At 41.0% G+C, this 26695-nt stretch overlaps 1 protein-coding gene across 1 annotated transcript; it reads left to right on the top strand.

The window, feature by feature from the left end:
- Positions 1-441: 441 nt before the first annotated feature.
- ube2v1 (ubiquitin-conjugating enzyme E2 variant 1) lies at positions 442-9131 on the top strand. Its single transcript, XM_055184558.2, has 4 exons — positions 442-558; positions 7566-7714; positions 8313-8438; positions 8638-9131. The coding sequence occupies exons 1-4, from the start codon at positions 537-539 to the stop codon at positions 8782-8784; spliced, it is 444 nt and encodes a 147-aa protein (XP_055040533.1). The 5' UTR covers positions 442-536; the 3' UTR covers positions 8785-9131.
- The last annotated feature ends 17564 nt before the right edge of the window (positions 9132-26695 follow it).

Raw genomic sequence — 26695 nt, 5'->3', positions numbered from 1 at the left:
GATTAAAAATGGGCGGGTCAGAATAAGGTGAATAGGACTAGGATGGGCATGTTGACAACTTCACAAGTTTTTAACATATTTAAGTCTTAAATATGTTTTCTTAACAATTTGAAGTCATGCCTAGTGGTAATTTGTGAAAACGCTTATTTATACACACAAATTTCAACATAAATAATAAGATTTGAAAATATAATACTGTTTTTGTGACAAACAACTTTTATGACTCCTTCATAACACAACAATCGTTCAAATGTCGCCACCTGCTGGCGTAAATATGTCACATAAGAAATGAATGCTGGGAATTGCTCACTTTTTTAGTCATTTATTTATATATAATAGTATATCAAATGTAATTCGCCATATAGGAATTAGTTAAAAGATTAAGTTTCGGACACAGCCCAATAAACGCACTTAACTAAACGTTACACCGTATGTTTTTAGGCCTATACTGGTTGTTTGAACGCATCATTCTTGAGGTCACTATTGGCGCGCGCCAGTCTACAGGAACGTGCGCGTCCCCGCTGCTGAGTAACAAGATGGCGGCCGCCGCCGGATCAGGTAAATTATTAAAGCAGCTTTAGTGATATTTAAACAAATCTCGTTTTCGTTTAAAATGGGAAATATAATAAAACGTCGTAAATACATTCAGTCACTCTTTTAGTATTTGTGTCGGTGTTTCGTTGGTTCGACATTATTGTGGGTGTGTTTGCACAGCATTAGCCTGTACAACCTGTGCAGATTTATTGTGTTTAAAGTCGAGTTTGTGTTTCTCTTTTATTTAAAAAAAATAGTACGACTCGCAAATATTTTAAAAGACCCATGACTCAAATACTGTGGTAACATAGACGAAAGAAGAGTTTTTTTAGTAAGACGTATTCACCCAGTTTGTTAGCCATATAGCTTAACCAAATGCAGAGTCATGATAGAGACACAACAATAAACGGGCTGTGTCTTAAACCTAATAAGCCGGCCTTTAAGACAACTTGTTTGGACTTTAGAGGCGCGTTCCAGTTAGCTGACTTGACTAAGTTTACTAAGATTATTAATGCACTAAAGGAGGTTGAGAGAAAGGTTGCTGCATTTTAAGAAATTGTTTAGTGCCAGAAAACGTGGTCTGTGTTCGTAGTTAAGTAGGTTTCAGGAAATAATCGTCATAAATAATGACACAATGAAATTTTGCTTAAAAATGTTAAGTATGCACGTTAGATTGTTGCTGAGGTTGAAAGGCCAATGACATATATGCGAGATTGTGCCAGGGGGCCCCAGTTTTATAAATTTTACAAAATACATATAAAATTCATAGTTTATCATAAATTCTGTATAATTTAACCTAAAAAGGGGACTAACCAACAGCACCACATTGTATAATTTAATGTTTTGTTTTATTCAAATTTTAAGTTCTAGATTGTTTTATGTAATACATTTTCATTGGGGGGCCATGAAGGCATGCACTGTACACAAATGGTGCCACACGCCGAAAAGGTTTGAGAACCACTTCCTTAACCCACTCAAACACGTCCTGACATGGATATCTTTTGCAGTTTATATGATATTGTTATGCATGTTGAGCTGGTGTCCTTGATGCACTTCAGACATTCAGGAAGTCCTGGCTGTGATAGATTCTTGTTATTGTACAGATTAAAAACCACAGTAAGAGGTGGTTTATGTAGGGGTGTAAATTGGACAGTTCATTACTATGCGATACAATATCGATTTTCTACACCAATGATGCAATACTTGCCGATACATCAAACACTTTTTTGATGCAATTACCATTCGATCTGATTCGGTTACTTTATTGATATTTTTATATTACGTGCCTAGTTAGGCAGTTACATTTGTACTCATTAAGCAGCTACATTTTTACTTACAAATGCAACCAAAATTTATAACATGATTGTTCAATTAAACTCTTTGAAAATGATCTCTTTCCCAATCGGAACATTTACAACAACAAACTAACAAAAATACACTTTTTTTTAAATAAAGAAAAATGAATAATGGGGTGCTAAATGTCACATAAAATCAAGCTTATGATGGCAACAGTCTTTTAGTATTTTAGGGCAAAATGTGCAATACTTCGTAAATATATTCATATATGCATTTCTGCGGCTTTTACGCCGATACAGATATATCTCCGACAGGATCATATTGGCCGATAAAATGGGCAACACGATAAATCAGTCGGGCTCTAATCTAAACCCTGTCTAGGAAACCTCCCCTAAAAGGTTAGGAATAGTTAAGAGTTTTAGCAAAGAGACTGACACACATAAGTGCTTGTGTGTGCTCTGACATTTGTAAGATGATCAACCATCATAACGAATGTGTGCTGTTATATAATTATCAGTTTTAAATATTTGAATAGGTTCAAATTTTGATACAAAATTAAAGCAGCATCATCTTATTTGCACATCATTTGCTGCATTATTTAGCTAGCAAGTTATCACATTTTTCTTCAGTATTGTGCAGCCCTAACAACGTATAACCCTTAGGAAAATTAACCATGGTTTTATTATAGTAAAAGTTTAGGAGGCATGATTTTTTTTCATGGATTGATTACTATTTGTATAAACACAGTTTAATATAATAGTTATGATTACTGTAGCCATGGTTAAAGGCAGGGTCCATGATCTCTGAAAGCCAATGTTGATATTTGAAATCACCTAAACAAACACACCCCTACACGACCCGCCCCACACATACGCAACCGTTGGTTAGTAGACACGCCCCTTACTGTTGATTGGCTACAAGTGTGTTTTTGTATTCGGCCCAACTCTCTTTTCCAAAGCGTTTTTCAGATACCGTGCACTCCGCCTTTAATTGTGGTTACCATGTACGACTACTGAAAAAAGGAAGATAATGGGGCTTGCAGCAATCATAAATTATTCCAACATGACTATAGTAAATAATATATTTCCCTACATCTACTTTTTCAGGCATTTCATTTAAAACATATTTAGCAAAATGAATGTCTGTTATGTCTTTCACAAGCTTGTTTAACCAGTCTCCATGCAACCATATTGCATTTGTGTCGTCTTACACAACATTCCTGCTCTACTGATAGTTTTCATGTGATGTCACACATTTAGGGAAACGCCCCGTTGGGGGGCAATAGAGCCTTATCTGCCGTTGTCTGGAGGTTAAGAAGTGAGTGATTTCTTTTGTTAAGCCTAAATCCTGAATAGTTGTTGTGCAATAAAATGCACTAACCGACGAGGAGACAAGCCAGGGCTAAGCTACAGAATGCTGTCAGGGAAGAAAACCCAGAAAAGAGGAATTTGTGAATTTTGTGACAATGTAGCACCTCTGTCCCCAGTGAGGGGAAACAACGGCAGCCATCAATATACACTAGTATTTACAGTGACAACCTCATCAGGTAACCACTGGATATATTAATTGTTGTATTTTGAGTCATAAATCATATTATTGCATCATTCAGTTTTAAGGCAACCAACTACAGTGATTAGGGACATTAACTGCTAAAGTTAGCTAAAGAGTCATGTGATGCCAGGGCTCTTGACTAACTTTTTTTTTACTAGTACCACTGCCTCTGACTTGAAAGGAGCACCAGCTGAAAATTTATGGGCACAACTTGGGCACACCAAATGCATTTATTTACTTTTTTCCCACAAAATAACTATTACTGACAAATATTTTGATAAAAATTGACTTTATATGCATTTGTTGCACATGTCATTACGCACAGTTGATCAAACTTTTAGAATAGGAAGTTATAAACCAAAGAATTACACAACCTCCTTGACTAATTCTAAACATAAGATATCCAAAAAGACTCAATTTACAAAAAAGCAAAACATATCAGCATAATCAAATGTATAATTATTTCCTCTATTGGGAGGTCATTTTAAATATCCGTGGCTTGAAACAGAAGGAATGTGCTGCTTGTCTATAGATAACTCAATGTGAACTGCCTCTTTCTTGCCCTCCAACACCCCTTGTGGTTCACGTGACACATAACTATCAATAGAGAAGTGAGATTTGACTGGTTTTGTTTTAGGAAATAAGCCAGAACTATGGATGTCATAATTATTAAATAATCTTCAGGTCACAGTTATGTAACCTAACCATGATTTTCCATGATAATCACAATTATTGCACATCTTAGAAAAACTGAAGGGGATCTTTGGATCAATTGAGTTGTACCAGCTTTGTATTTATGTGTTAATCAGTATCTCTGGGGTTTAGGTTGGGTATTTATTTGTTCATTCTTTACTTATTTATGACAAGTCACTTGATTGATGGACTAAAAAGAAGCAATGGCAACCACAACCTTCTTAAAACTGATGCCATTAATCCATCCACGTCATTAAGTCCAGGCGCTCAAAAATTTCCCTGAGGCCAGAGTGTGAGAACAACAAACTCGCTGGTTTTAACCCTCTGCGCACCTAACAACCTCTCTAGTGCAAGGAAATGTCAGAGCCGGGTGTATTACAAGTTCAGGTGCAAACAAGAGTCCGAGTTGCGCGCATTTAGTCCACGTGCAAGGAATCCGTGCGCATTACAAACTCTTGTGCAAATTAAAGCCCACAAACCCTCTCATGTGAGGAAAAGCATGCAATGTGCATTTTAATGTGAAACTATGATGATAATAATAACTATCACCAACTATCGTCATGAAAGCCCGCTATTAGCGATATGTCTGGTGATCGTCAATACATGATACTATCATCTGAGGCGCATGCGTTTGACTGTTAAGTGTGGAGTAGGGCTGCTCAATTACAACCCCAAATCGGAAAAGTTGGGACACTGCAGAAATTGTTTGCAAAAAAGGAATGGAATAATCTACAAATCTCACAAACTTATATTTGATTCACAGCAGAACACAAATAACATATCAAATGCAGAAAGTGAGTGATTTTGAAATGTCATGCCAAATATTGGCTCATGTTGGATTTCATGGGAGCTGCACATTCCAAAAAAGGTTGGTAGCAATAAGAGGCAAGAAAATTTAAATGTACATATAAGGAAAAGCTTAAGGACTGATTTGGAACTTATGAGGTCAATTGGCAACATGATTGGGTATAAAAAAGCCTGTCAGAGTGGCAGTGTCTTTCAGAAGGAAAATTTAAATGTACATATAAAGGAACAGCTGGAGGAGGACCAATGTTTAGGAATGGGAATGTTGTCCCATTCTTGTCTAAAACAGTCTTCTAGTTGCTCAACTGTCTTAGGTCTTCTTTGTCGCATCTATGTGGTCTGGCATTGTCATGTTGGAAAATGCAAGGTCTTCCCTGAAAGAGACGACGTCTGAATGAGGGCATATGTTGCTCTAAAACTTGGGTAAACCTTTTATCATTGATGGTGCGTTTCCAGATGTGTAAGCTTGCCCCTGCCACACGCACTCATGCAACCCTAAACCATCAGAGATGCAGGTGTCTGAGGTGTTCACCGACAATGTTTTCTGGAAGTATTCCAGAGCCCATGTTATGATTTCCATTCCAGTAGCATTTCTGTATGTGATGCAGTGCCGTCTAAGGGCCCGAAGATCATGGGCATCCAGTATGGTTTTCGGGTCTTGACCCTTACACACAGAGATTGTTCCAGGTTCTCTGAATCTTTGGATGATGTTATGCACTGTAGATGATGATAACTTCAAACTCTTTGCAAATTTTCTCTGAGAAAGAAAACTATTTTTCGCCACAGCATTGGGGGAATTGGTGATTCTCTGCCCATCTTGACTTCTGACAGACACTGCCACTCTGACAGGCTTTTTTTATACCCAATCATGTTGCCAATTGACCTTGTAAGTTCCAAATTAGTCCTTAAGCTTTTCCTTATATGTACATTTAAATTTTCTGGCCTCATATTGCTACCTGTCCCAACTTTTTTTGGAATGTGTAGCTCTCATGAAATCCAAAATGAGCCAATATTTGGCATGACATTTCAAAATATCTCACTTTCAACATTTAATATGTTATTTATATTCTATTGTAAATAAAATATAAGTTTATGAGATTAGTAAATTATTCAATTCCTTTTTTACTCACAATTTCTACAGTGTCCCAACATTTTCTGATTTGGGGTTGTAATAAAAAAAACGTTTTAACTCTAATTGCGGTTAAAGGTGCGACGATTTCATAAACTCAAAAGCCGCTATTACAGCTGTCCACCTGCGCTCATTTCTTTGTGTTTCTGCAAGTGTTTAGCACGTTGAATACAGTGGTGAATCAGAAGCATCAATTAATGTGGGCTATATGTTAGTGTGTTCTTAAGCCGTTTTAACGTCTGTTTCATGTTGACAGCTTTAAAAGCAGAGTACGACATTTACAGTAGCGGTGTAACGATTCATCAATATGTAAATGGACTGCATTTATATAGCGCTTTCATAGACCAATGGCCATCCAAAGCGCTTTACAATTTTGCCTCACATTCAACCATTCACTCACATCGATACATCGATTATATTTTTAACGGTTCAATGCATTGATGCCACGCATAAAATATCGATACAAGGTACCTTTATTTTGACACACTTTTTATCCTCCTTTCTTGACGTAACGTCTATCTACGCATTTCTGCCAGCAACAAGGTGGTTGTTGTGGCTAAGCACAGCGAAAAAGACGAACGTGTGTTTAGCACAGCAGGTGATTTTGTTCGTGCAAAACGCAGTGTCCTCTTTCCTTTCCTTTTGCACTTGTTTGACTGTTAGATCTGAAGTTGTGTGACAAATCAAATACAGCTTTATTTTTTATTAATGTATTTTTCAACTTGATTTATTAAATACCTCACTTTTGGGTACAAAATACTAAAAGACTTTGACTGTTGCCCTGAATGACCTCATAAGCTTGATTTTATGTGACATTTTGCCCCTCATTTTTAATTTCTCTTTATTTATAAAAGTTTGTTGTAAAAGTTCAAATTGGGTCAGAGATTTTCATTTTCAAAGAGTTTAATTAAACGTTAATGTTATATACTTTAGTTGCATTTGTAAGTTATTAAACTGCTTAACTAGGCACGTAATATAAAATATTGATAAATGAATCAAATTGAATCGAATCGTAATTGCATCGAAGAATTGTTCGATATATTAGCAAGTATTGAATCGTTTGTGGAGAAAATTGATATTGTATCGCATCGTAATGAGCGGTCTGATTTACACCCCTAATTTAAAGGATGATATTTACGTGTGTTTACTCTGTCAGCATCTCTCACATACAGCTGAACCAGTGTGCACATCTCTCAACCGCAACTAAAACAATAAATCAGCAGTTCAAGCGTTACTTTATTTTAAGTTGAAATGCAAACACTGTTAAAGTTAGTAATCAGTATTAGTGAGAATGTATGTGCCTTTAATGGTACGTGATGCCTTAAAGCAAGTGTAGGAAATGTCGGTCCTAAGTTACTTATCATTGGCAAGTTAATGATTGGGTCAATAAAAAATAAAAAAACTAATCAATAGATCAAAATATTAGCTGCAGCCCTATTTCCCATATCGCCATATGATTAACTGCTGACCTGAGGACTTTCACCTTCTGTTAAACATCTTTCAGATCGGTATTATGAATGTTGTTATAGTAGCAAATGTTTTTGTGTGTTTCTCTCAGGCGTAAAAGTTCCCCGTAACTTCAGGCTACTGGAAGAGCTTGAAGAGGGTCAGAAGGGTGTTGGCGATGGCACAGTGAGCTGGGGTCTGGAGGATGATGAGGACATGACACTCACACGCTGGAGAGGAATGATCATTGGACCCCCAAGGGTCAGTAGCCTAATTCTTTCCATCATTCTTTTGAGACTAATAAAGGTCCCGTTCCTCCTGTGTTTTTGCAGCTTTGATTGTGTTTACTGTGCACAATATAACGTGTTCATGTTTCACGTATAAAAAACTTGGTATTTTTCACACAATTTACTTATCTCTATAGCGCTGTTTTCACTGTCCTAAAAACGGGCTGATATCTTCCTTGTTCTATGAAGTCCCTCCTTCAGAAATACATATCGAGTTGTAATTGCATAGCTTGTTTAGTGTGCTGTGATTCGATAGCAGCCTAGCTTGCCGTTACCTTAGCTGGCGACTGACGTATTTCTGTGGGCGGAGTTTAGTCAAAAATCTGTTTTAGTGATGTCATTAAAGCAGGAAACAGAGGGCTGTAGTCCAAACCGGCCGTTTGCTGTAGGCTTTGAAAGGTGAATTCTGTTAAAGAAAATATATCACATAGCTTTATAATTTTACAGGTATGCTATTATAGCAACATTACACACTAAGCACTAATCTCTTTATAATGTATGCAGTTTCATCAATGACATTGTTTCTTATAATGAACCATTTTTTGATGATTTTTTTTGTTGAATTTTTGCAGACAATATATGAGAACAGGATGTACAGCCTTAGGGTGGAATGTGGACCAAGATACCCAGAAACGCCCCCTTTTGTTCGTTTTGTGACAAAGATCAATTTGAATGGAGTGCATAACTCAAATGGCGTGGTAAGGATGATGGGTAAAGCAGAACAAGACATTTTTGTCCATGATTATGTCATGTTCACATTCTTCATTTTTAATTGCATAATGAACAACGAGAGGTAACACGAAACTCTATAGGCCCGAAGAAATTACAAAACCACTGCATTTAGCTATTGTTTTTGTAGTGGCTAATTGATTATCTAAACATCTTTGGTTCAATTAGGTTGACATGAGAGCTGTGTCTTCACTGGCCAAGTGGCAGAATTCCTACAGCATCCGTGTGGTCCTGCAGGAGCTGCGACGACTCATGATGTGCAAAGAAAACATGAAGCTACCGCAGCCACCTGAGGGACAAATCTACAGCAACTGAGCTCCAAGCTTTTCCTCCATCCTGCTCTCTTCTCTACCTTCATTAAAACACTTTCACACACATAGACACACAAACACACACGCACTCACTCACACACACACACATTCCTCCTCTTTTCTTGGACTCATGAAGTTTTCTGCCAGTACTGCTCTCTATTCCTGACCACTCCCCCTACGCTGCAGCAGCCAATGAGCAGTCCCGCCTCAGGTGCTCCCATTGGACAGAAACGATGGATGTTGTGGTGTGCACAGCAGAATACTGTACATCTTCCTAATCTTTTTTTAATGTTTGTTTGTTATACGTACATGCAAATTGTAAAAATAACATAAATGATCTTATTGAGTGTACTTTTGTGTGCCTTGTGTGTTTTTCTAAAGTAAAAGCAGCCGTTCTTTGAGAATCGATCTGCATGAAAATGTTATTTGCACACATGTGACGTGATGTGTGGTGGCAGTCAAGTGCTGAATCTTAATCTTTTTTTTAATGATAGGAACATAGATACTAGAAACAGTCTAATGGTTTTAGTCTTGACCAGTTAGGGTTAAGGTTGACCGTGTGGTATCTTATCATCTGCAGGTCATTTACTGACAAAATGTGTCCTTTGGCTGAGCAGAAGGTGAAGATGGCCGTCACGCAAGACTTGAAATTACTAAATTGGTGCATGCACAAAACAAAACCTGTAAAAACTCAAGAGGCAGAAATGTCTTCATTTTGTTTCTTAAATGCATGGATAGATTTCAAATGTGTAAATGTGGTAATAAAGCCAAAACATGGTTTACATATATAGAAAGATGAATGTAAATTAGTATTAGTAAATTTGTATACCTGCCTCCTCTTAATATTTTCATCACATCAATGATTTGGCACAGAATGATTAATTGATCCACGTTTTGTAAAAACAGATAATAGTAATATCATAGTACTAAATTATATGATAAAAAAGTGTTAACAAACCAGTTAAAATAAATTACTTGTGACTAATGAACTAGTATTTTAGTCAGACATGTTTCTATTTAATAATGCAATGGGGAACCAGGTGTTTACGTAAAGAAGGAACAGAGACCAAACCTGATTAAAAGTATCTAGTTTTTCCATATTGCTGTATGTTATTAGCAGAATGAGCCTGTAATGTTATAATACTATATCAACAACCTTGAGAATAATTCTTAAGAAAAACAGCATTTCAGATAAAATTAACATCTTTAGTTTGTAACAAGTTTGTTTTAGTGGATGTAAATAATTATTTTGAAAGAACTGCCCCTTTTTAACAAATCTAATGTTACGTGTGTGTGTGTGCGTGCGTGCGTGCGTGCGTGCGTGTAAAAAAAATTAAAAATAAAAGAAACAACCCTATCATTTGTCTTAAATATATGATATTAAAACTATAGACGTGAGATTAAAGCATTAAAGAATCCCCCATCAATCCGACTGGCACACCTGGACTATCACTTGGCCCACCTTTCATGTCATATCTGGAGCCGGGCCTGTTGCAAACCGAGGCTGTGAGTAATGGATGTCCAGAGTGTGGGATTTAAACAGAAGCTGTGTCCGAAACCACTTCCTATCCACTATATAGTGCACTATATCTGGTGTCGGCCATTTTGTAGTTGTGAGTGAACAACTTCATTCGCACTGGTTTAAGGTTAAACCAAGACAGAGAATGATAATGTATCATTTTGAATAAGACAATGGGCACTATTTGTATTTTTTAAATTATTGTATTTTTTAATTTGCTATTTAAATGAAAAAACAGGCAATATTGGGGGTCCAGGTCCTTGGATTTTGCTATGGGCCCCCAAAATGGTAAACACGCCACTCGGACAAACAAAAGTGCATCTGCAACTTTCCAGGTCAAAAAACGTTTTTATATGAACATTGTTGTGGATTTGTGCATACGCATGCTCTGCGATCAAGTACAGATACTACAAACACCATTTCTGACACTTGTACAAATAAAGCCGTTCATAAGGAATTTTATTGGTCTTGTATTTACCACCTCGTGTGTCTTCTGCCTGTATCCATCATCTGAAGATCTGGTTGAACTCAAACTGGTTTAAATTAAGTTCTGGTTATATTTATTTGCTTTCATTATTTTTGTGGAAAGGTTGACACTGCGCCTAATGAAGCTGACGCAATAGGCAAGCATTTCAGGCTCATGACCGGATCTGATTTAAGGTCATCTGATGTAACTGAGGTGCCTTCTTTTTCTGTTCAGGAAGCTCGCTGTCTGTCATGCTGTGTGTCATGGTAGTCAGCCAAAATGAAAAGGAAACTTAGCGAGTTAGAAACGAAGCTTTAGAAAATGCTTGTCACCTTGCCCTCGTTTTATCTGTGCACACTTGTGTTTTCCGTCTCGGGGGCCCTGTCAGCTCTTGAGGGACTTGGTTTTCCTTAATGCAAGCATCTCCCACTGAGAATGCTTCACTCCCACATGGCTTTTTTATGAGAGTGAGGTTTTGGGTCTACTTCCGCTGAGACGGTGTGGATTCCACGCAAGGAAATGTCTCTGGTACGGCTTTATCTATGTTACCTGAGTAGGAAATGGAATGACCACATTTCTTGCATCGTCCTTCCCTTGGGTTACTTCCCAAGTAACTCTTGGTTCGGGCTAATATTTCAAACTCAGAGTCCTCCTCTCAGACAGCAAGCCAAATATGCTTTATTATCATATTACCTATTGATAACATGTTAATGCAAACTCTTGAAATCAGTACTTGTTAACTAAAGCAACATTTTGAAACATGTTGTCAACAACCCTTATAGTAACTTATAACTAGCATGGAAAAATTTTTTACACAGCGGGTTTGTTACAGTAACACAGTGTTACAACTAAGCCTTAAGTAAGGAATAATTGACAACGGGCCATTGAATTATAAGACAAAATGCACGCCGAGGTGGTAATGCCGTTACACCGCAGGTGTGCATTATTTTCAAATAATTCAAAGGACCGGAGTCAATTATTCCGCTTATTCCACGGTTACCACAACATCGCTCTGGTGCCTATTTTTAAGACATTTGACAAGTTAGGTGTGCGGTTTACAGAAAAATAATCAACACCCATAGAACATTTCTCAGACAATCAGTATGTAGCATTCAACAGACCCGTTGTATTCACCTTATTTTTCACGACAAGAAGGGTGGCGCCATTGCGCTCATTTTGTCAACGTACTTCCGGCCGCATAGATGATGAGCAGCTGAGGCAGTGACTGAAGGCGACACGTTAAGCTTAAAAAGCTCACTCGAGCGCCTTTATGTTTGTTTCTTACCAATTTTAACGGATGGGAAGCCGACTGATGAACACCCTTATCCCGAGTAATGGTTCGGTGGCCAGTTTCAGGTAAGCTATCTTAGCTAACTTTGTGCTCGTTCGCCTAAAGTTATATTTGTGAAGTCTGTTCTACAAATACACTTAAGATCAGTAACGTTAGTTTATAAAATGCAACTATTTTGAATGATTTTAATTGTCCACCTAAATTTTTATATTTACGATAGTACAACAAGATATAATAGTACATTACATTCTTACAGTAGCCCACGTGATTCCTACAATATCAGTTCATTTCTCATTCAGATATTGATAATGAGATATTAAACGACTTATTATTTAACACTGAAGTTAGAGGTTGTGTGTATGTTACTGTCTCTTTTTAATGCATCTCTCTCTTACACACTGTTCTGTTTATGTATGGGTGCCATTTATATATTAATTCTCATGATGCATTTATTTTAAATACTAACATAAAAATGTTTATGGTTATACTGTTTTCCCAGATGCATTGATGTTTAGTGATGCAGTGGACAACTGTGAGGATGATACAATCAACATGTTCCTAAACTGTGATGCAGAAACACAATGGGAGGATCCATCCGTCTCTGACCACAACTACACTTTAAAATCACAACTCAACCTGAAGCAACCTACATCTGACAATCTTGTTTTTTGTAGGGTTTGTTTGTAAACACTAAAATGTCCTAATATAATTAAGGCCTAGTCCTGTAAACCCTGTCCAAGAAACTGCTTCAATGTGTTAAGCTGGCACAACTGTACATCTCTGCTGAGAAATAACCATCTTTGTCAGCTTTACACAGGGTTGATATTGCATCCATTACACAGTTGCCAAGCACTTTACCAGTACATACACCAACAGCTTCCAGATAAACACTTGGGATCAGCTCCTGATGACTCTGATAAAGCTGTGTCTTAATTTATTGCAGGGTGGTCTTGCTGAAAAGTTAGTTGTTTCTTAGTCCATAGTTATTTTTATAAACCTATACAATGTGACCTGATTTTACCTGTTGTAAAGTTACATTAACCTTCATATGTGATCAGATGTCATGCAGTGATATTAAACCTTTACAATGTGAGCTGTTGTGCATTTATATTAAACCTTTACAATGTGATCAGCTGTTACATGTCATGCAGTTATATTAAACATTTACTATGTGATCAGATGTAACCTGCCATGCAGTTATATAAACATTTACAGTGTGATCAGATATTATATGTAAGGAATTTCTTAAACCATATGTGAGCTTTGTAGATTCCACTTAAAAGGAGTTAGGTCTCCTAATTTCAAGGAATAAGTGTTGGCAAGTTTGCAAATGAATTCTATCATGGTACATAAAAATGAAATAGTTATTGGACTAGCTAAGGTGCACATTTGCTTTAAAAAAGACGAAATCACTGTGTAAATATTGGTAGGCATACTTTAATAATTTCCAATTCTGCTCCATCAACTCCTGACAGGACGAGGTAATTAAATATGCCAGGTTACTTGCCGCGGCCACTTCATATCGTCTAACCACCCTACTGAAAAATCCAGCTAAGACCAGCATAAGCTGGTGAGCTGGTTTTAGCTGGTCCCCAGCTTGGTTTTAGCTGGTTTTGCTGGTGTAGGAAGCTGGTTTTGCTGGTGTAGCAAGCTGGTCTAGCTGTGTTTTGGTCACATTTTAAGCTGGTCTAGCTGGACTTAGCTGGTCATGCTGGAATACCAGCTGGCCCACCAGCATGACCAGCTTTGTCAGGCTGGGAGGACCAGCATAAACCACCTTAAACCAGCTGCAACCAGCTAAAACCAATATTGGAGACAGTCACATTTGTCCCCCCCAAAAAAATTATACTGCGGGGCAGAAAAATATTTGACTCGCATGCTTTTATTTTGAAAGCGCAACACAGTGTCTTGTCACCGGCCTGCTCCGCTCCTTCAACGGCTAGTGGGGCCTGAAGCTGGTGACAGGTCGTCAGAGGTTAAGATAACTGCATCAGTTTAAGTGATTTCTTTATCACGGGGAAGAAGAAAGGAATGTGAGTTTGTAATAATTTTGTACAGGAGGATAATTATATTTTCTGTCTAACGTTAGACCATGTATTAAAGTTCGCCATCGCACGACGGATTAACGTCAATTGCAAAATTCTTAAATTCACTTTTCATAAAGACGACTTGTATTCAAAGCCTGGAGTGGAGCCAAAACAAGTTCTTTTCTTTAACGTTACTGTAAGCATTCTGAAATCACTTCGCTCGGGATCCACTCCGGGTTTTCTGACTGTGTAAAGCTGAGGTAAAACTTTAAAGCCCCACTGTGTAGGATCTACTCCCATCTAGCGGTAAAACTCTATATGACAACTAACTGATTATTAGTTTCTAGCCCCCCCCCCATTCGGAACGCGTTTTAACTAGTATGGTGGTGTCACATGGTGACGTTTTGAAGGGCGGAACCGGAGGTAAGAAGGATGAGTTCCGCCCGGAAGGAAGAAAAACATCGGAACTTCCGGGTTTGTCCCGAAGCCCAAATCAGCCTGTATTAGGTGCAGGTGGGGGTAATAATTGAAGCGATCGCTGATAGGACACCGAGGAGGAAGAGCCGCAGATATAAGGAGGTTTGAAATCGCAATCGGGGGGCTTCTTGGTTGTGTTTCTCTGTGGTGCCGGTGTTGGTGTGTTGTTGGCTGTGTTGGAGGCTGGAGAGCGACGATCTAGTTCCCTTGGGGAAGAAGGAAATAGAAAGAGGTGGATGTTTACCGTGAGGAGGAATTTATACGAGGATAAATGGGTGAAGAAAGCAACATGAGACGGGTTGACATGTGAGTACAGCTGGGATGTTGTAAATACGTTGCAGAGGTTAAATCATTGTGCGTGTTTGGAGTGTCTATTTATAGTTCCGGCCCCACCGGAGGAGTAAGCGTGGGTGAGCTGATGGACGTCTAGTGTATACGAAGAACAAATCCAAAAGTAATCGCTTTCCACCTTCCCTGTGTGTTGGAAATTTCGGCCAACGAGCCACAGGAGGAACCTGAGATTTCCTGTCTATGTCCTTACCTCCCAATGAGTGTGTGCGTGTGATGCTGTGGGTGAGTCCCGATTTTCAATTTGTGTGTTTTCACTGAAGCTTGCAGTGTAGTGCTGTGCTTTTCTTTTGGAGATTAAGACTGTTTCATCTCAGAGGCTCCGTGTGAAAATAACAATGTGTCGAATTGACCAGCGCAGTGGATAGGAACTACTTGCCTATAACACCAGTGTGATCTGTGGAGAAACCAGAAAGTCCCAGTCTTGAACCTGTGGAGAAACCAGAAAGCCCAGTCTTGAATCCGTGAGGAGGAGCAAAGAGTCCCAGAGTCCGGAGAACCCCCCCCCCTCACGTCCTGTGGAACCCCGTCTGAAACCAGAGGGAGAAAGAAGCGTTTTAAATTGCCCCTCGCCTTTCCCCTTTTTGCTTTTAAATATATAATAAAGTTGTATTTTAAAGGGGACATATTATGAAAATCAGACTTTTTCCATGTTTAAGTGCTATAATTGTGTCCCCAGTGCTTCTAACAACCTAGAAAATGTTAAAAAGATCAACCCAATAACTTAGTTTTGGTAAACCATTTTCTGCAAGCATGTGAAAAATAGGTCATTGTAATTTGGCCCTTATTGTGATGTCAGAATAAGGTAATACCGCCTAAGGTAATACCTTTATCTGCACTATCCAACCACAGCACAACCATTTAGTAGGGAGAGAAAGAGAGAGATAAAATATTTCACAGCACAATTGAGTTTCAATTGCAACAAACCACCATCATTGTGATCAGTGGTTGCACTTCATCCGCTCATTTGCATTTTAAATGACACACCCAAAACGGCACACTTTTGCTCAGACCTATTTTAGACTTAGTTTTCATCTTAAAAAAAATCTCATAATATGTCCCCTTTAAATTTGAGTATACTCGTCTGTCTGGTCATTGGGGTGGTCTTGGGAACCTCCTCGAGGTGGGAACTAGGAGGAGCGTGACCCGCGACAGGGGCGGTCCGCTTCTCCGACCTGTGACAGATTTGGCGTAGTCGGCAGTCCACCTCGGGTTGAGCGACCAAGGTCCCCCAATGGCCTACTGTATTTTTAAAAGACCCCACACAATTTCTTCCCCGTCACCAAGACCCCGTGTCACAGGGTGACTATGATGGGGCGGAACCAAAAGTGGCGGAGAAAGGTTCCGCCCGAAGATGGTTTCCGCCGGGACTCGATTTTTAACGATACTATTTTACTTCCTGGTCACCCTAGCAGAGAGGCAGGAGCAGTCAGAGGTGGGTCGCAAAGTATTGGGGCAGTGGGGAAAACTAACCATGCGTGAGGGTGTGTTGTGCAGGACAGCTCGAGACCCAGGACTAGGCGAAGATACCTGCCAGATCGTGGTACCACCGAGCCAGGTACGAGCCTTGGTGACGGCGTACCACGACCAGATGGGACATCAGGGACAAGAACGCACGTTGTCCCTGCTACGCAGGCACTTCTATTGGCCAGGGATGGAGGCCTCGGTGAGTGCGTTTATCCAAGCATGCCCTAGATGTACCTTGTTTAAATCACGACAGGAGGTACGAGCACCCATGGTCCCTATCAACGCCAAGGCGCCCCTCCATATCGTCGCGATGGACTACCTCACACTGGGCCGGCCGATGGACCGATATCAGAATATACTAGTAGTTACCGACTTGTTCACCAAGTATGCTTGGGCGATCCCCACCCTAGACCAGACGGCGAGTACGACTGCTGCCGCATTATGGAGAACGGTATTCCAGCCATTTGGGTGTCCGGAGTTTCTCCACTCAGACCAGGGGCCCAACTTTGAGTCTCGGATAATCCGGGAGTTGTGTCAGTTGTACGGCTGTACGAAGACGCACACGACCTCGTACCACCCTCAGGGAAATGGAGGATGCGAGCGATTCAATCAGACCTTGCTGGGGTTACTGGGGACACTAGACCAGAGGCGCCAGGATGACTGGGTGAGTGCGTTACCCAATTTGCTGCAAGCCTATAATAATAGCGTGCATAGTACTACGGGGTATGCCCCCACTTACCTGATGTTTGGCAGGCACGTTCGGTTACCCACCGACTTATTGCTGGGAGCCACCGGGAGTGAAGAAGGAGAAGGTGTGACCGAGTGGGTGGGCCGACACCATCACCGCCTGCACTTTGCTTATGAACAGGTCACCAAACGCATTCAGGCAGCCGGAGCGAAGAACAAGCGGTTGTATGATCGGACGGCACGAGAGGCCCCCCTGCTCCCAGGAGAAAGGGTCCTGGTAAAGGACAATCGGAGGCCGGGAAAAGGGAAGCTGAGCGATAGGTGGGAACCCAGGCCGTATGTTGTTCTTAGTCAGCAGAGACCGGGACAGCCAGTGTACACGATCAGGCCGGAGGGGAAGCCCGGGCCAGAACGGGTGGTTCACCGGAACATGATCCGCCCTTGTCCGAACTATCCACCTCTACCCACCGAAACAGCCCCCAGAGAACCGGCACCTGTGGCCCCCTGGATTGGGGGATGGGCAATAATCCCTGGTGGTCCGGCCGATGTACCCGTTCAAGAGCCTCCAAGGGAGCCAGAGAACTTACCGGCCGAGGTACCCGTCCAAGAGCCTCCAAGGGAGCCAGGAGACTTGCCGGCCCAAGCCGAGCCGGAACCCCCTCCACGACGGCCCCAGCGGGAGAACCGAGGGCGCCCACCGGTCCGATATGGTGAGTGGATCACAGAAAGAGGTTCTAGGGACTAGAACCATTTCGGCGGGGGAGGATGTCACATGGTGACGTTTTGAAGGGCGGAACCGGAGGTAAGAAGGATGAGTTCCGCCCGGAAGGAAGAAAAACATCGGAACTTCCGGGTTTGTCCCGAAGCCCAAATCAGCCTGTATTAGGTGCAGGTGGGGGTAATAATTGAAGCGATCGCTGATAGGACACCGAGGAGGAAGAGCCGCAGATATAAGGAGGTTTGAAATCGCAATCGGGGGGCTTCTTGGTTGTGTTTCTCTGTGGTGCCGGTGTTGGTGTGTTGTTGGCTGTGTTGGAGGCTGGAGAGCGACGATCTAGTTCCCTTGGGGAAGAAAGAAATAGGAAGAGGTGGATGTTTACCGTGAGGAGGAATTTATACGAGGATAACTGGGTGAAGAAAGCAACATGAGACGGGTTGACATGTGAGTACAGCTGGGATGTTGTAAATACGTTGCAGAGGTGAAATCATTGTGCGTGTTTGGAGTGTCTATTTATAGTTCCGGCCCCACCGGAGGAGTAAGCGTGGGTGAGCTGATGGACGTCTAGTGTATACGAAGAACAAATCCAAAAGTAATCGCTTTCCACCTTCCCTGTGTGTTGGAAATTTCGGCCGACGAGCCACAGGAGGAACCTGAGATTTCCTGTCTATGTCCTTACCTCCCAACGAGTGTGTGCGTGTGATGCTGTGGGTGAGTCCCGATTTTCAATTTGTGTGTTTTCACTGAAGCTTGCAGTGTAGTGCTGTGCTTTTCTTTTGGAGATTAAGACTGTTTCATCTCAGAGGCTCCGTGTGAAAATAACAATGTGTCGAATTGACCAGCGCAGTGGATAGGAACTACTTGCCTATAACACCAGTGTGATCTGTGGAGAAACCAGAAAGTCCCAGTCTTGAACCTGTGGAGAAACCAGAAAGCCCAGTCTTGAATCCGTGAGGAGGAGCAAAGAGTCCCAGAGTCCGGAGAACCCCCCCCCCTCACGTCCTGTGGAACCCCGTCTGAAACCAGAGGGAGAAAGAAGCGTTTTAAATTGCCCCTCGCCTTTCCCCTTTTTGCTTTTAAATATTTAATAAAGTTGTATTTTAAATTTGAGTATACTGGTCTGTCTGGTCATTGGGGTGGTCTTGGGAACCTCCTCGAGGTGGGAACTAGGAGGAGCGTGACCCGCGACAGGGGCGGTCCGCTTCTCCGACCTGTGACAGTGGCCCTGTCATGCCAAGGTTAACATAGCTTCCAGTAGCTAAAGCAAAAGCAATGAAAAAAAAATGAACAATTTGCATTGTCCTTTGCCTGTGATCCGTCAAAGCACACAGATTTATGTTAAACATGTAAAAAGTCTGATTGTCATGATATGTCCGCTTAAAATCACATAAGTTACAAAAAGCAATCATAAACATAGCTTAGACACTCCTTTTTCATCCACGCGAGGAAAAATATCACAGGGGCTGTTAAACGTGGTATTAAGATGTGTTTTCGTCGATCAGATCACAACTGGACGAGAGAGAGACATTACGTTTACACTTGGTGTTTAAATCCGTCTCTTTTTGTCCATTTTCGACCGCTTCTTTTCAGATTACTGAGGAGATGGTCTGTGGACCAGTTCCTCTCCTGTCATTTACTCATGAGCTGGAGTAATTACAGGTTAAAATGGATGCGAAACTAATATGTCAGAGTCCAATGCTTATGTTTTAAGTAAACGTTACATGTCCGTGTATATGTAAGAGCTTCCTCTGATATTGGTGAAATAAGATTGCACAACTTTCACACGCTTGTAAAATGAAACGAACGACGCGCAGATCAGCGGCGTTTTATCAATGAAAGGCTAAAAATAGCGCTGTCACCGTGTGTTTGTGCTACGTAAGAGGTCAGAAAAGATGAAAAACATTTATCTCAGTACCTCAGATTACATAAATGGGCGGAGAGACGGCGTGTGGCTGTTCGAACCACATGCGTGTTTACACTAACTGCATAATATGCTATAGTTAGCCAAAGAACTAAAAAAATTCAAGTTTACAACATAGACTGTATAGATGTAAACGAATATGCTGAATTACCTGTGGTGAAAATAGAAAGTAGCAACTTCATTGTCCATTGAGGCTCATCTTGGAAAACTAACTCCAATATGACTTTGGTCTTGATGTTTTCCCGTCCCGTTGTCGTTTAAAATCCCCATTTCGCTTCCTTGGCGACTTGTTTTAATGTCCTCGAGAATATGTCTTCAACAGGCTTTCAAATCAAAGCATTAGATCGCAGGTTTATCACGGCGTGCGGCCGAAGGATTCAGTCTACGCAGGTCGCAGGCTGCATACGTCATCAAGCCTGGTTTATTTAAATTAACTGAGCATTACATCCGCAAGTCATAAGCATATTACATCAATTTACAATTAACTAAGAATAAATGTCAGCTTTATAATTGTTAATATTCTGAAATAAGACTGTCTTGATGACGTAGATGTGACGATCTTTTAGGCGGAACCAAAAGTTGGGAAAGTTTGGTTCCGCCCGGATGTTTCCGCCCGGACCGGTAAGAGAAAACACCGGACATCTGGTAGCGTCGCGAACGCTGTAATCAGCCGAATTACACACAGCTGGGAGTTGTTAAGAGAAGCGCCGGGTGATTGGACGAGAGCAACACCAGGAGAGTATGTAAGGACAACTTAAAACCACAGTCTTGGCGGATGTTACCCGTGTGTGTTGTTGTGTATCGTAGCGCCGAGTTGGGCTCGCCGGATACACTATTTGGATCGCTGTATTGCTCTCTCTCTCTCTCTCTCTCGTTTGGATCATAGATCTATACTAATGAGGATATCGACGACCTTATAGGTGGAATACTAGACGGATACTGACGTTGGATGAGAGAAACGGAGGAAGAGGAAAACTTACTGTTGTGAGTATATACCTGTGGAAAAGTGGTGTTGGTGGCTGGAAAACGCCTGTTTATGCATTTGGAGTTATTACAGCGTGAAGTCAACCTAGGACGAAGGAAGACAGAAATTGTGAGTAACTAAATCCCTCGAAGTAGGTGTTTTGTATGTAGTTGACCTATACAATCGTTTTGAGTGTTTTCAAGAGAGAGTGAGTGGCCCTACCCCTGTACCAGCGTGGTGGGTGAGCCGAAGGGTTCTTGTGTGGAAACGGCTACAGTGTCTACCATCTCCCTATTCTCGCCCAGAGCGAAGTGGAAGAAGGCGGGTGTCTATTGTGTGCACTGAGCATGGTGGGTGAGTCTTTGGATGTAGAAATTTTCACTTGGAGTGGTGCTGTGTAATGCTGTGTATTGCAGTGAGAGTGCTGTGTCTTGTCTGACGAAACCCCGCCTCCGGTCACTCGTCCCGGGACGACGAAGAGGAAAAAAAGCGGCGCTAGAGAACACCTGCATGATAATGCTGTAGTGTGTTTCAGTCCAACAGTATCACAGAGTGGCGGTGAAGAACTGTGCGCTTGGCCGTGTGCGTGAGTATTACATCCACTATTGTTACCTTACCTGTGTCTTTTTCATCACCACAGAGTAGAGGCGAACGAGATCCGCCGGCCCGAGGTCTCGACGAAAGGGCGCCCCGGTCCAGTTTTCGATCGACCAACGGGTCTCGAGGAAAGGGCAGCGCTCGACCCGGTGTGCTGGCGTGACGTTCTCGCCCCTCTGTCAACCAACGGGTTCGCCAAGAGGGTCTTGGTCCCCGGCGTCCCATTGCAAACCACTGTCCAATCGACGCATTGCATAGCCAGCCAGCGTAAGCCCGCCACCCTGTAAGCTACCATGTAACCTGTTGTGTCTGCTGGTTAACAGGGAAGTGAGTGAGCCGTGAAAGCTGGGCAGGGAGCCAGTGTGAACACTGAGATATTGAGCTGTGAAGAGAGCCATACCTACCTAGAAGCTGTAACCAGCACAGAGGTGAGAGAAAACCTTGAAATCGATTTACTGTGTCCCTGTACCCCAGCAGTCGTCTGTGGAGAGAAAGAGTGACAGTGTGAACACTGGGATAGTGAGATGTGAAGAGAGCCATACCTACCTAGAAGCTGTAACCAGCAGAGAGGTGAGAGAAAACCTTGAAATCGATTCACTGTGTCCCTGTACCCCAGCAGTCGTCTGTGGAGAGAAAGAGAGCCAGTGTGAAGACTGAGATATTGAGCTGTGAAGAGAGCCATACCTATCTAGAAGCTGTAACCAGCACAGAGGTGAGAGAAAACCTTGAAATCGATTCACTGTGTCCCTGTACCCCAGCAGTCGTCTGTGGAGAGAAAGAGAGCCAGCGTGAACACTGAGATATTGAGCCGTGGAGAGAGCCATACCTACCCAGAAGCTGTAACCAGCAGAGAGGTGAGAGAAAACCTTGAAATCGATTCACTGTGTCCCTGTACCCCAGCAGTCGTCTGTGGAGAGAAAGAGAGCCAGCGTGAACACTGAGATATTGAGCTGTGGAGAGAGCCATACCTACCCAGAAGCTGTAACCAGCAGAGAGGTGAGAGAAAACTTTGAAATCATTTCACTGTGTCCCTGTATCCCAGCAGTCGTCTGCGGAGAGAAAGAGAGTCAGTGTGAGTGCCGAGATACTGAGCTGTGAAGAGAGCCATACCTACCCGGGAGCTGTAACCAGCGCGGAGGTGAGAGAAACCCTCGAAACCGGTTCACTGTGTCCTTGTGTCCCAGCTGGAGTCTGTGGAGAGAGAGAGAGAAAAGGGAAGGAGAGTGAATCAACGAGCAAGGAGCTGTGGGAAATAGGCGGCGAGCCGCCGTGCGCTGTATGAAGGTACATTGACAGGAAAAGTCTATACCAACACTCATTGTGATTTACTCTGCCTCCAGGAAGGAAGAGGAGCGCGCCACGGGCAGAGGGAACCAGAGGCGGGAGCCAGTTCCCCGACGCAAACCCCCCCCCCTACCCTCCGTCATCCATTCGGCCGTGGCCCCCTGGAGGACAGATCCTGATTTTAGTTTTTAATTCCCCTTTCCCCAAGTCCCCGTATATTTTAACTATTTAAATAAATAAAGAATATTTTTATACTTACCTGTACTCGTTGTTGCCTGGTCATTGGGTTGGTTTTGGGGACCTCCACTAGCAGCCAGCCCCTGGCTTGTGACATATACCGCCTACACATGCAACCTCCGTAGGCTTAAGCTTTCAAAGATGGAGGCACAACATGGATTCAGCCAGAGAGCGCTACGGCGGTATGTATTTTAAATAGCAGATTCTACACTTACGAGAATACTTTGATTAGTGGAGTGGAAGTAATTACACATGAATGAGCACATACTTTTGGAAGAAAACATGGGTTTTTGCTAAGAATTAACTAAAAAAAGTACACACTGGAGCTTTAAGCATGGACATACTTTTAATGCAGGAAGGCTCATATTGGAGGTCAGTGTAAAAGACAAATGGAGATTAATCACACAGCCAGCCGAGCCAGGTACATGTCTTTGCATTGTATGTCTTGGGCAGTATTTTGGGGGTAATTGATTTGTCCCGTACATAATCACTCGCGTCCCATTTTTTGACTGATACAGTTTTGTTAAAGTTCATGTGGCGCCACAGAGGCAGATGACATCAAAATCCTGTAAGAGCGATTCAAGAAAACATACAGAGGAGACTGCTATCAAAATACTTTGATGTCATCTGCCTGTCGGTTTCAGCACCGCTGTACGAAGTCGAACCAGCAGCAATGCTGATCACGACAACACATGAGAAGGATCAGTTGTCATTCAATCACAGACCCCCTCAAGTCTACATTAAAAGGGATGATATAATACGATTTCATATTTTCTTTTTTAAAGTGGGTTATTTAGCCGTTTCGCCTCAATCTACTATGCCTCAAAATCATTTCGGACTTTGCTTGGACATTTTCGTGCATTATTCACAGTCTGTAACTTACGTGTGTTTTAATAATCTTATTTGTTAAAGTATATGATGTTGACTCGAAACTACAGCTTACAGAATCTATGTAAGATGTTTTTTTTTTAGTTTGTCACACGTAGATTAATATGAAGGGGATATATATATATATACCTCAGGAGACAAATATGGCATTAATGGCAAAAAATGCATCTCAAAATGCATCAGATTGATGGATTAAAATATGGAATTTTCTTGCGGGGGAGCATGCCCCCAGACCCCCCTAGAGGGGTATCATTCTCACCATTTTCACCCCTAACCCATTTTCATGCCTGAATAAGGTATGTTGGTGAATGTTTTGCACTGTAGTTCATTTAAGACATATTTCTGTTCAAGCTATTAACGGATCTGTCAGGTTTCCGATATGTGTCCCCCCCAATGTTAAACTTATTCCTACGCCCCTGATCAGCACAATTTCCTGCAGACAGAGCCGAAAACATAGCAGATCCGGATCAAGAATCCGGATCCAAAGATCCATCCTACACGAGTAAATCAGGGGACCTTCCTTAGTAGCATGAAACAAAGGAGACTCGCTGATACTAACTGAATCCATGATCTACAGACCCAGATTCGCTGATTTAAGTTTTCGGATTGCAGTGAGTGTCATGCTCTGTCATAACCTTAGATCGATGCATAGCCTGGCCTACTGTGTACAGATATGACGTTAGTGCAATGTGAAATACTGCAAGAAACAACTTCATAATGGGGATATACTTTATTTACGGAGGTGAGCTTATGTTTAAGTGCTATAATTGGGTCTCTTGTGCTTCTATCAACCTAAAAAATATAAAAAAGATCAACCCATTAACTTAATTTTGGTAAACCATTCTCTCCAAGCATCTGAAAGAATAGGTCATTGAAATTTGGCTCCCCTTGTGATGTCAGAAGGGGATCTAATTATAAAAATACCACCTCTTAATCTGCACTTAATCTTAATCTAACCACAACACTAGGATTCCGTGCAGAGATCAGCTTATTTGCATTTTACAGGACACACCCAAAAATTGCAAATTGCAAACCTACTAAATGGCCATTTTAACATGCTTTAATAAATGATCTATATGGTATTTTGAGCTAAAACTTCACATATGTACTCTGGGGACACCAAAGATTTATTTTACATTTTAAAAAGTCTTGTGAAATGTCCCCTTTAAGATCGCATCACAAGTGGACAAAAGAGACACATTTATGCTTACACCTAGTATTTTAATCCATCTTTTGTCCACTTTCGACCGCTTCTGTCCTGATTACTGAGGGGATGGTCTATGGGCGAGTCCATCTGCTTTCGTTTAAAGTGACATGCACCAATAGTATGTTAAAGTCCGCTGCTTGTGTTGTAAGTAAACACGCTGCACAGAGTTTTGTATGTTTAAATATGTAAGAGCTTTCTCTGATATTTCAGAATAATGATGAAATAAACTTACACTACTTTCCCACGCTTCAGTTTTTTTTTTTCAAAAAGTCTAAGGATAGCGCTGTACACTCTGTGTTTGTGCTAGAAGTCATGTCCTATGTTAAGACATTGTGCTCGATACATTATAGATAATAGAGTAGGCGGTATTTTTGGGCAGTTTAAACACATTCAAGTGTCTTGTGCGTTTACACCACAAAAGCAATCCGGTCGAATGCGTTTTCCACTACCTTTGAATGAGGTCAAAACCTTTTACACCTGTATTTAGCATTGTACACTGTCGATTAGATCAACCAAAACACATTTTAAAACCAGGTGTAACGACCTCAGAAAGATTAGAGTCTGTAAAATAACTTGAGTTTGCCATCTCAAAACACATTTAGGTTAAATTTGACATTAGGTTACCCAGATTGAAACAATGTTAAAAACAGTTGATTTGTCAATGTTAACTGCATTGAATCAATATCAGGTTTGCACGCTCCATTAATATTGAAAAAATATTGAAATTTCAACAAACCACCACCATCGTGATCAGTGTTTGCTTTAGTTGGTTCCTAGACTCTTGACATTCACAGTTAAATCTTTCTTTTCTTTTTTAGTATTTGTGTGTGTTTATGTAGAAACACATGTGCATTGGAAAAGAAAGATGTGTTTCAAAGTTAAGTTGACACAGATTGCTTTTTGTGAAGATGTCAAGGTGATATAAAATTAAGCGGCTTTACATGATTATGTCGATCCAGTTTTGACCATTATAATTGTTCTGGTTTGTAAATCCACTGTGACAAGATAAGCAGGAAAAATGTTGACACATTCAGATATCATTACGCATCCTACAAATCTCAACAATGGTGACAATCATCAAACAAATTCAGATAAAACGATCAACTGCAATGCATGCTGGGATTTATAAATTAGCTTAGTACTACGATGATACCCAGCATGCATTGCAGCATGAAGCTTTCTTTTGTTGATCGTCACCATTGATGAGATTCATAGACCGATTCATGATGTCAAAGGTAGATTCAGTAGTCTGACCTTTAATGTGTTCTTATGTTTTTATATATATATTTTAAAACCTAAATGTGTTTTTATAATCCTCAAAATAACAGACCTAACACTGTCTCCAACTAGTACTGTAATATCCATTTCTTGCACAACCTTACATTTCATTAATATTGTTTAGGTATATCTACAATAATTAAACTGTTTGATAACATTAGATCTTAACATTAAAACACAAGAGTAAAGGGCCCAACTAAAGCAAACACTGATCACGATAATGGTGATTTGTTGAAATTTCAATATTTTTTCAATTAATGGAGGGTGCAAACCTGGTATTGATTCAATGGTATTAACATTGACAAATCAACGATTTTTAACATTGTTTCAATGGTTGCATGCTATCTGGGTTACTTTCAGTTCATTTGTTTACCATTGAGGTTATAATATAGTGCTACAGGATCGTTTTGTTGAAACTTTTAGGGTTTTCTTCAAATAAAAAAAATAACACTAAACCCACGTTAACTGTATGTCATAATTGTTTTAATTTAATTAAATGCAGATAGCATTATATAAAAGTCTGCATGAGTTTAAAAAAA

The sequence above is a fragment of the Misgurnus anguillicaudatus genome, chromosome 14 (assembly GCF_027580225.2).
Source record: "Misgurnus anguillicaudatus chromosome 14, ASM2758022v2, whole genome shotgun sequence".
NCBI lineage: Eukaryota > Metazoa > Chordata > Actinopteri > Cypriniformes > Cobitidae > Misgurnus > Misgurnus anguillicaudatus.
Note: the sequence above shows the minus strand (reverse complement) of the source record. Positions and strands in the feature narration are given on the sequence as shown.